The sequence below is a fragment of the Solanum stenotomum genome, chromosome 1 (assembly GCF_019186545.1).
Source record: "Solanum stenotomum isolate F172 chromosome 1, ASM1918654v1, whole genome shotgun sequence".
In the NCBI taxonomy this organism is placed as follows: Eukaryota; Viridiplantae; Streptophyta; class Magnoliopsida; order Solanales; family Solanaceae; genus Solanum; species Solanum stenotomum.
The window spans coordinates 17,500,992-17,513,198 of record NC_064282.1 but is presented as its reverse complement, the minus strand read 5'-3'; the positions used below and the strand labels follow the sequence as shown (position 1 = coordinate 17,513,198).

Below are 12,207 nucleotides of genomic sequence, written 5' to 3'. Positions count from 1 at the left end.
ATGATGATTTCTAAATTGTCAACCAAACGACGTCATATTAATTTGATACGTAAATAACTTATTTTTTATCTACATACCTACCAAATTCGCATAAATTAAATGAAAACTAATACATTATTAACTTTTTTTTATTCAAACTACGAAACGACTCTTAAGAGCGCGTAAGTAAAAAGATTAGTTTATATATAGAGAAATGACGAGACCTAAAAAATCTGACATAAGCAAACGAAAAAGAGGGAATAAAAGAAACATATATATATAAAGANGGATGGCACATGTGATTATTTAGCAGCTTGATATAAAATAGAATTAAGCCATATATGACCCCTTAAAGTTGTTCGCATATTTCAATTAGACACCTTAACTTAGGTCAGTACCTATTGAACACTTTAATCTTAACAAATTTATATCTATTAAACACAAAATGAAAATCTGGTGAAAGACATAAGTGTGTGTCTCAAACACAAATACATAGCAGATAGACCAATAACATGATGACACGTGACAATTAGATAATAAAAGAATTAAAAAAAAAAACAAATTATTTCCAATCAACCCACGTCCACTCCTACCCCGCCCCCGCTCCCGCCCCTCTTCTGCTGCCATTTCAAAGCTTTTCACCATTTTGGATTTCTAATCACTTACTATCATAATTATCTAATAAAGAATAACGATTTTTGCTGAAAAAAATAATCAATTTATATTAATTTTATCAAAAAAATGGAACTTTAAAAAAAATGCAAAAGAAGAATAAAAAAGGGTTAGAGAAAGAGAGGCAGACGTTTAGAGGGTGGTGCAATGAAGAAGTGAAGAAGAAGATAGAGATTTTCCATATTATTTTTTATAAATTTTTTAAAAAATAAGTTGAAAAATAAATAAATAAAATATAATTTTTAATTGCTATACGCGCTCGAGGAGTGTGGAACACACTTTTTTTTGCCATGTTAGCATTTTGTGTCTAATAAGAATGATTTTTGAATAAATAAAGTGTTGAATAGGTAAAAGCCCAAGTTGAGGTGTCCAAGTGAAATATGTGGACAACTTTAGGTGGTCATAGATGACTTAAGCCATATAAAATAATTTCAATTTATCGAAGACATGATCTTTCATAGGAGATTGACAATTAACAATCTATATATCATGTATAAAATAATACATAGATTTTCTCATAACTTATATACACACATGCATTAGTTATGATGATGATTTCTAAATTATCAACCAAACGGCGTTATAGTAATTTGATACGTAAGTAGCTTATTTTTTATGAACATACCTACCAAATTAGCATAAATTAAATGAAAAATAATACATTACTATTAACTTTTTTTTTTCAAGCTACGAAACGACTCTTAAGAGCGCGTAAGTAAAAAGATTAGTTTATATATAGAGAAATGACGAGACCTAAAAAATCTGACATAAGCAAACGAAAAAGAGGGAATAAAAGAAACATATATATATAAAGATAATAAACACATTCTTTTTTATATATTACGTTATCACCATTAGGTTCTGATCAGGTTTGACCATTACCATATTATATTATATTAAACATAAAGCAAATGACTAGGGAGGACATAGAAAACCTTGCCTCTAATCTACAAAATTAAAGCATAGATTAACAAAAATAATCTATAGGAAGGAATTAACCTATACAAAGTTCCTTCCTAATTAAGCTGTTGTCATTTCTCATAAGTTTTCTAATGTACTTTTACATCTTTTTTGATGACACACCCATCTATTATCTTATTTTTAATTGAATATTTTACTACTTTCAATTAATGTTGTCTATAATATATAATAATGTCCATGTTGCGATGCCACCATTATTAGAGTGTGTAACTTTCGTATATGTAATTAAGTGTAATTTTCCTCTCTATACCAAACTTTTTACAATCTTTTTATTTTTATTATTTAGCCATGATGATTTTTTTAATTTAAGGGTGTTGAGAATTAGTACATGTAGATATACACATGATCTATCTAAAAATTGGCTAGTTTAGTTAAATATGTAACCGAAGTTAACTTGTTAAGATATATTTGAAAATTATGTTTTATTTGATATATATCTATATAGACCTTATAATGAAGAAAATGCATTAGAATTTTATCATGTAATAAAACGAGCTATAAAAAACGAATAAATAAATTTGAACTTGATATAAGTTAGGAAAGTTGGATTTGATGTATTAGTAAGCTCATCTTAATTAAATTTATCTCAACTGCAATCAAAGTAATCTTTGGACAGGTTAATCTTTTGTCCATTATTAATTTGCTATATTTTGATTTGTTCAAATTTAGCTCAATCTGCCTATTTAATATTGGCACACATACTTTAATATTTTTACGCTTCAATTTGTTTGTCTGGTATTGATTTGATGAGTGTTTAATCACTTAATAGATTAAAAAAGACTTTTGAATCTCATGGTCTTAAATTCAAGATTTATATCTAGAATGTATCAAAATATTCTTTAATCTCGTAAGCTTAATCATGAAATGTGTAGAAAGTTGATATTAAAGAACCACCAGATAAAGAAAGAGATATATTTTTTTGAAATGGATTAAAAAGGAAAGAACAATAAATAAATTAGATCGAATGAAATATTCAATTTGTTATTGGTATAAAAACAAAAATAGAATAGAATGGATTCAAACAATTCAACAGTTAATCTAACTAATTGGAATTGAGTTATAGTTTATATTAATTGATTAAGACGTACAGAAACCAATATCTTGTTTTAATTAAAATATTAGAAATGATGACTCCTTTTTATCAATTTATTAATTAGGACTAACATCCACATTTGAAATTTCTCACCTTTTTTTTTTGTTAGTACAGAAAACATAGGATATAATCCTTAATTTTTACGTTATCTTCATAAAACGAGTGTTCGACGCCACTAGAGTAAAAAAGAACGACCTAAACACACCCATGAATGAGGTTACATGCACTTTTAATTATAAAAATGAGAGCAAATAAATGATAATATAAAGAAAGTGGGCAAGATATAAAAAACTTATCTTATTTAATCTTTCAAGTATTTCCAATTAATAATATTACCACTTCCTTCCTCACTGCATGCATTTGTTGGGCCATATGCATGTTTTTGTCAAGTCTTTCTTAATTGTCCATTTTAGCATGGATCATACATCTTTTCCTAACTATTTGGTCCACCATTAGTTAAATTTGAAATCTTGAACATATTAACTTGTGCAATTCGTGCTTACTAATTGGCATATGTAATCTGCCACGTCTATGATTAGATCTCACTATCCATCAAGTAATTCTTAATTTTATGGGCAAGTTATAATACATTTTGTTGATCGTTAAAAAATAATAACATTCACTAGCTAGTGTACATGTACATGTACATAATTTGTTGCAGATACAAGCAAACTTAGGCCTAGAAAATATAATTCCTCTCCTACCTAAAGGAAGATAAATGATTTGTTCTACAATTTTGATAGGAATAAATTGAACTGTTGCATTGCACTGCACACTTCTATATGTATATCTTTTTGGGAATTGGCCTTCGAATATTTAAGGTTCCAATATATTAGGGAAATCAGAACTATTTATTTTTATATAGTGTGGGAAACGGATCAATAATCTTTGATTAGAGACCTAGTACATTTAATTAGTAGTACCACATATAATATTTTTTTTTTATATATTATATATGTGACTTGGTCCAAGTAGTCATGGCTCATGCTTTAAAAAGATAATTTCTTCCTTGAAAAATGTCATTTTCAAAATATAACACCTTATCCATTAATTAAAAAAATGCAATAAGAGAAATGAAATGAACCATTAAAACATAATATGCCTTGAATTCCATAGGAAAAATAGAAAAAAAAAAATAGAGGCATTGAATTACTTTAAAGTTTATGAATTATAGTGTGATATAATAGAGATTAGAGATTGGAACGAGACATTGATGTATCGGAGTGGCATGATTAATTACTTTTGTTAGAAAATTACATGTAAACATTTCTTTTTATTAATTGTTGAATCTGATTAACATAAAGAAATGCTTACAGTATAATGACAAAGATTTCAAAAAAAGTCTAATAATGTCAAAAACATATTTGGGCTGAAACTCCACTCTTCAAAGTTGAACCATTCTAATATTTAAAATATAGTCACTTTTGTAAACAACATTTAAACAATAACATACCTTTTAACCTTTTGACACAATGGCAACACAATTAACGGTGTTCCTCGATTCTTTTCTTCTTCCTCCTCTTTGGCATTTTCCTTTCTTATTTGTCTACACTTTCTCCAGATTAGTGAAAAATAATGGAGAAATTTGAAAGTGAATACCCCTATTGATTGATTGTAATATCGAATTTCACTCCGCTACAGTAGAGGTATGACGAATTACTAATTTTGTTTTTGTTTTCTCAATCGTTGCAACTTTAACTAGATTGTACCCGCTGTTTTTTATTTCTCTAAATATTTATATGAAGGAGCTGGTTTTTTCCTCTATTTTTGTGGGTATTAATTTCGTTTAGCCAACTAGTTTGATTTATCTTTCTTGTGTCTGGAAATTGGAAGTTGGATTGATGAAGGTTTCTGTAAAAACCATGATTTTCTGTGCTTGGTCAACCCTTTTCTTCCACCGAGGATTCGACCTACACCATTAACGTAGTGGATGCATATGTAGAAGAGTTTATGATGTAAAGTGATAAATATAACACAATATTTTATCACCCGCATGAGTGTTTTTTTTTTTAGCTAAATGACATTGGAAATGTTGACGAAAATGAAATCTTTGTCTTGGAAATCAGCTGAGTAATGGATTTCCTTGCAAAGGCTTCGAGGGTAAGCGATAATTTACTCATTCTCAAGCAAAAGATCAAGTACAATTTAAAGCCAATGAAGAAGCAAATTATGTGGTATTGGGGGAGACAGAATTTGAAGTTTATGGGTTCTAAACTTTCTACTGACCTGTAGCTTGTTTTAATTACTAGGTTCGCAATTAAGTAGATGTTTATTTATATTTAATGGATCCCCTAATACAAATAAGGTCTAGGCAAAAGCTACTAGGTTCTTCCGAACCCGTACCTAATATTGTAGCTCCGCCCTTTTATACTATGATAGGCTTCTTTTGGTGCTAAGGATAAATTAGTGACCTTATTATCTTAAATAGATAGATCCTAGATTAGAAGAGCTGATATAGGCATATAGCTGCTGCTCCAAAGACAACTTTGAGGATTGTTGCTAACCTGTACTTGTTTTGAAGGAAAAGAATCACTGAACAAGAGCAAGATTCACAACATTGTCATCAGATCTCCTCAAATTCTCCATAAACTAACACACCTCACGAGTCAGAATCCCCTCATCATCTAGATTCCTCCTTCTTCTCCCATAGTCTAACAAGGTTTCTTTCAACTGGATTAGCATTAACCTTTATACTTGATAATTGGCTATGCCTAATCCTGATAATTACCACCGTATCTGTGCTAATTTTGAGTCTTGGAGCAAGTAATCCTTTATGACAGTAATGCTGCAGAAATTACTCTGGCCAAGTTTTGGACACGTGACTTAGTTAGTGTTATCTCTCTCTCAATCTTTAGTGAGGATGTCCGATCATGTTCTCTTAATAAAAGATATATTGTGTCAAGGATTAATAACTGAAATATGGAAAAAATGTTAGCAGTGTTTGAGGTAAAAACAAATTGTGAGGCAGGTGCCTTACTGCCTTTCCTTCCATTGTGAAAAACTTTCCCTATGTTTTCATGTGCTTGTGTTCTCCTTTGACTTAAATATACCTTTTATTGATTAGTAATTTAATTTTCTTTATTACTAATCTCTATATGTCTACATTGAGAACTTCAGAAAAGAGTGCAGGTTCCCTGTTACCTGTAACTAAAATATGGGAATCCATTTTTTGTTGCAGTTCATCTCCAAGTTTCTTAAAGTAAATGGCATATTTGCATAATATATTTCTATTGCATCTCAGTCCCTCGTCTGAGGTCTCTATCTATACTCCTTGGTATCTTTGTGTCAACCTTTATTGTCCAACCGAATCCAGTCTATTTCTCCCTGGCAATAATGATCTCACTGCTGTTGGTCTGCAAGTTCTGAATATAGTATTTACCCAACAAATCGATTCAGTATCAATAGAATTTGTTCAATACAATATACAGATAGATGTGGTGATAACCTGATTAAGTACTAGTGTCATTATACCAGTTTGCAATTTGCGTATAGGGCTAAGCTGATTTCAGATAAACCAGTTAGCAATTTACGTATAGGGCTAAGCTGATTTCAGATAAACCAAGTTAGTTTGCTTCTTGAGCTTCTATTCTCTGTATATCATGTAGACTGCAGAATGAAGATGTTGGGTCCAATAGATAAACATGAAGTGAAAGGTTACAAATTTATAATTTTTTGTCTGAGCCAAGTCTTTTACATGTTAAATCCTTCCTAATTTCAAATTTGAGCCTTCCAACCAGATTGTTAAGCTTGCTAATGTGTCTGATGACTTCAATTTCAAACATTTCAACAAAATGAGACTTTTCTCGAGGCCCTAGTAGGAAAGGGCCTTAACCTTGTTATTCTTTCTAATTTTGTTTCCATGGAACTGCTATTTCTTGCTGATTAATACCCACTCTGTTTCTGTTTGCTTCATCCAACTTCATTTTATGCCCAGTGTTATCAAAGGCGAAAAGCGCAAAAAACCTCCAAGGTCTGTGGGGGCTATAAGTGCAAATAAAGTGTGGGCTTTAATGAAAAAAGGCGCAAAGGGAGAAAAGAACACAAATATATATGTTTAATCCAAGACTAATAATTATAAATATGAATGGCAAATATATGACCAAAGAAATTGAAATTTTTTTTATGATAAAGTGAAATAACAGTTATTTTGTGTCACTTCTTCATAAGAGGCTCATTGGCAAGGAAATGTTTGCCTTAGAACCTTGATGACAACATTGAAGCGCACATAAAGCGAGGCGAAGCTCTCAACACGTTTTGAGCCTCGCTTCAAGGCTTAATCGTGCCTTTGATAACACTGTTTATGCCTAAAATAAATTTAGACGTAATTTCTGGATGTTTGATGTGCTAATATTAAAATTCAGATAGTGGTGCAAGCATATGAATTGTTCTGACATGTACGTGTTCAGACAAGTAGCTTCATCTTGTGAAGGGTCCTTTGTTTGCCCAATGATNAAGACTAATAATTATAAATATGAATGACAAATATATGACCAAAGAAATTGAAATTTTTTATGATAAATTGAAATATCAGTTATTTAGTGTCACTTCTTCATAAGAGGCTCATTGGCAAGGAAATGTTTGCCTTTGAACCTTGATAACAACATTGAAGCGCACATAAAGCGAGGCGAAGCGCTCAACACGTTTTGAGCCTCGCTTCAGGGCTTAAGCGTGCCTTTGATAACACTGTTTATGCCTAAAATAAATTTAGACGTAATTTCTGGATGTTTGATGTGCTAATATTAAAATTCAGATAGTGGTGCAAGCATATGAATTGTTCTGACATGTACGTGTTCAGACAAGTAGCGTCATCTTGTGAAGGGTCCTTTGTTTGCCCAATGATTGATGAGGGAAATTCCTTATCTGCAGACTACTCATCTCTTTGCTTGGCCTTGTATCAGAACTTGAATCTCTTATGAGATAACCACCTAAACGTCTATATCATTATTACATTTTTTGATTTACAAAGTAATATGATGATTTGTCCACAGACTCACAGTTACTCCGTTGGTCACCTAGCTTTCAGTTTATGAACAGAGGGTAATGGCATCTTTAACCCACCTGCTATCTGCCACATCGGCAGTTACTTTGCAACATGCACGTCATAAACAGCTGCAATTGGTGAAAACCCAAAAAGTGCCTAGTAGAATGACTTTTCTGTGTATGAGACATAAGCCATTCTCTATTTGCTGCTCAAAGCAATCTCCATGGGAACCTGCACCTGTCACTTATGTTCCTAGTGATAATATTGAAGATAAATTTCTGGAAGGAACAACCAATATATTTGAAACCATGTCTTCCGGTAAACCAGCTGAATCTTCATTAACTGAGGCTGAAGGGCTCACTGATGTAAAAAGCCAGCCACCATTGCAGCTTCAATACCTTCGATGGCCTGTGTGGCTTCTTGGCCCTGTCATTCTCTTAGCCACTGGGATGGTGCCCACTTTGTGGTTACCTATTTCATCAGTTTTCATTGGTCCCAATATAGCCAGCCTTCTTTCCTTGACTGGACTTGATTGTATTTACAATCTTGGGGCAAACCTATTTCTCCTGTTAGCCGATTCTTGTGCTCGCTCACCAGACAGCAGTCAAGATTCCACCAGCAAGCCGCCTTTCGGTTATCAGTTATGGAACATGGTCGCAAACGTTATGGGTCTAGTCATTCCCTTGATAGTATATTTTGCTTCTCAGAACAGTTTCCTTCAGCCTCAACTTCCTTTCATTTCTTATGCTGTGCTCTTGGGTCCCTATCTTCTGCTTCTATCTATACAGATACTCACAGAGATGCTGACATGGCATTGGAAGTCACCAGTATGGTTGGTGACACCAGTAGTCTATGAAGCGTATCGTGTTTTACAACTAATGAGGGGGTTAAAGCTCAGTGCAGAACTCAATGCACCATCATGGATGCTGCATACCATTAGGGGGCTAGTCTGCTGGTGGGTTCTCATTCTCGGCATGCAGCTCATGAGAGTCGCTTGGTATGCTGGTTTCACTGCTCGGGCTCATCAGAAACAGCTCCATGCCTTGCCCAACACTGATTAGGTCCGAATCATGCAACTTCCTTTTCGGGTTTAACGAAAAGGATTGTATATGTAATTCAATTGTTACACACTTCCTTCATTTTCCCCCTTTTCTTTCCATTTCTTGTTATTGTTATGTTATACATAAGAAGTTGGCCTTCAGATATTACAACTATGATGTATGATACCAGAAAAGAAACAGTAAAAAAGCTTATTCAACTAGATATTTGTTTATTGAAATATGCTTGCAGATTCTGTCTACCTATGAACATTGTGCTGATTGCCTGTTGCATGAACTGTGAAAGGGATAATTCTGATAGAGGTGTTCTTGCTCCCCCCAACCTCCACCCCGCACGAAAAGAAAGAAGAAAAATCTTATGAACAAAAGATGTCATGAATTGGTGAAATAATCTTTAGAATATACAAAAATCCTAACAATAACAAAAAATATTAAGTAATTTTTTATTATTATTAAAAAGTTTGAGGTACTTATAAGATGGTTCGGACATTACCATTTAAAAAATACGTAATAATCTTGAAAGATAAGAGTAAAAAAAAAAATACACAACTTGTTTAAAAGGTGGTGGGCTGATTGCTGTTGGTTGTTAGTGACTGATCAGTCAAAAATTATATGGTTGGAAGAAATCATTTGTGGTGGAAATATGACCAAACTATATCTTCCTTAGACTTAAAATAAGTGTGTCATGATATGATTGGCAAATGTTTTATTGCTTTTGCTAGCTTTCAAAGTTATCACATGTTTTTAATTAATAAAATAAATCTCACCAGCACATATTAGAAAACTCTAGTTTCTCATTATTGGTTATAGCCTTTTAGGTGAGAGAAACATTTTCGATTTTTTTTAAAAAAAGACTACTAAAAAGAATAGTCCAATTCACTAAAGCTCCTATATATATTACTCCCTCCGTTTCATAAAGAATGACCTGATTTGATTTGACACGGAGTTTAAGTAAATAAAGAAGACTTTTGAATCTTGTGGTCCTAAATTAAAGTTATGTCAAATGTACAAAATTGCCCTTAATCTTGTGGTCTTAAACATGCCACGTGGAAAGCAAAAAGTAAAATGTTAACACAAAGGAAAGAGGTCATTCTTTTTTAAACTGACTAAAAAGGAAATGAGGTCATTCTTTATGAAACGGAGGGAGTACTATATAAGAAGAGAGAATAATCAAGCATCACAAGTCAACATGTGTTCCAATAAGAATTACTATAACCAATATATTTATAAAAAGAAATGACATATAAAATGAAATGGAGAGAGTATTAGTTTTTGAAAATGGAAAAGGACAAAACACATATGAAATTAAAAGACATATAAAAAAAAGTTGGTTTAACTCTCAAACATAAAAAGTAACATATGTTATTAAAAACTTTAATAAAAAGTACTATAATTTACAATAAATAATAACTTAAATTACTATATAAGAGGAGGGAATAACCAAGCACCACAACCTGTATATTTATAAAAAGAAATGACATATAAAATGAAATAGAGAGAGTATTAGTTTTTGAAAATGGAAAAGGACAAAACACATATGAAATTAGAAGACATATAAAAATAAGTTGGTTTAACTCTCAAACATAAAAAGTAACATATGTTATTAAAAACTTTAATAAAAAGTACTATAATTTACAATATATAATAACTTAAAATATCTACAAGACAACAAAAAAAAGACCAAATTTTGTACTGCTTCTGTCACATAAATTAGGATTGGGATGATTTTAAAATTTTAATTTTGGTTATACATTATAAAATAGCCGAAAAATTGAATGATATAATTTTTTTAAAAATAACCAAATGAATCATCCTATCAATAACCCTAATGTTACTTTTACTCTGTTTATTTTTACTTAAATTTAGAAAGATATGCTTCATTTCTACCCTCAATCTTATCGCTACATTTATTTGCTATTTAAAATTGAAATTAAAAAGACAAATGACAAATAAGTTTCTATATTAGCTCACTTATGAGCAAATATATTATAACAATCTTTACTAATTTTATAACAATACATAAACTATACTCCCTCCGTCCCATATTAGATGGGCACTTCCAACTTTACACGGTGATTAAGAAATCATTAATACATTGGAAGATTTCACCATTTTGCCTGTTTATATCAATGCACATTGAAATGAGTTACAAAAAACACACATACAATATAGGAATGGTCATATTAATTGTAGGGGTAAAATGGAAAAGAATTAATTAATTCTATCCTAATTTAATAAGTGCTCAAATAATATGAAAAAAATATTTTTAGTAAGATTCTCATCTAATATGGGACGGAGAGAGTAACAATATAACCAGAGGCGTATCCAGGATTTTTAGATGATGTGTGCACTATTACAAAAAGGTGGATCTAAGATATAAATTTGATTGATTTAACATTTAGGTTCTTATCACTAAAAATAATTAAAATTTTAAAATTATAGGTCTAAAGTTATTTTTACCTATTCAAACCACTTAGAAAGACATTACCCAATTTTAAAAAGGAAAATAAAACAAGATAACTAAAAGATTCAAATTTCTAACCTCACTTAGAGAGGTGCACCCAACATAATCGTACGGTATAATACTTCAAGTGTGGGTTCACATGTCTATATTTAAATATTTTTAAAAAATATAACACTACTATATATGATTTCAGGAGGGGAGCATGGGTTCACGTGAACCCGGTGACCCTCTACTGGATACGCCACTGAATATAACTTTATTAATGTTGGACCTGGGCAGCGCCCGGGCTTTCTTTACTAATATATATATATATATGCAGAAAGGAAAATCAACGAAGCTACATGGTAATTACTCGTATCATTAGCTCTAACTAACTTTTATATTTTTTAATATTTAATACTCTGAATATTTCATTCAGTCACCATCCAACATGGTGATGTCAATATCAACCTTTGACAAGTAGTAGTACTCTTTTTAGTTACAAACCCAATACCATAAATAAACAAGCAAATCTATTCTTCCTGAATTTTTAATTAACAAACACATTATTTGGGAATTGTCCATATAATTAACAACTTGTTTTTTTTTTTTGTTTTTTCAACAATAACAGCTTGTAAAGATGATGGTTTGCTTTCATTAAAAAAGGCAGCTAAAAAGGAACCATTAGTGAAATTTTAATACATTAGTTTGTTAATTGTGCTTTTGCAATCACCTTTTGTCTTCACTTTTTAATGCTAATCCACTGGATCTTTGGCGTCGATAACATTGCTTCTTTACCTAAAATAATTTAACAAATATGTGAGTTGTATTAGGTACAAAATGTAAATTTTGTTTCTTTATTTTTACAAATAAATTAATTTTTATCTTACGTTTAAATATGTGATATAAAATCTACCCGAACACATGCTATTTAAGAATAATTGTACCCGGCCAAGCCCATTTTTTTTTTAAAAAAAATAATCATGTAAATAGATAGAGT

The 12,207-nt window shown here is 31.2% G+C and overlaps 1 protein-coding gene across 1 annotated transcript; it reads left to right on the top strand.

The window, feature by feature from the left end:
• The first annotated feature begins 7,719 nt into the window (after positions 1 to 7,719).
• LOC125845187 (uncharacterized) lies at positions 7,720 to 8,972 on the top strand. Its single transcript, XM_049524634.1, has one exon. The coding sequence runs from the start codon at positions 7,766 to 7,768 to the stop codon at positions 8,765 to 8,767; it is 1,002 nt and encodes a 333-aa protein (XP_049380591.1). The 5' UTR covers positions 7,720 to 7,765; the 3' UTR covers positions 8,768 to 8,972.
• Positions 8,973 to 12,207: the final 3,235 nt, after the last annotated feature.

Coding starts and splice junctions, on each gene's coding strand:
- LOC125845187 (XM_049524634.1), top strand. CDS start 7,766: ATGGCATCTTTAACCCACCTGCTATCTGCCACATCGGCAGTTACTTTG.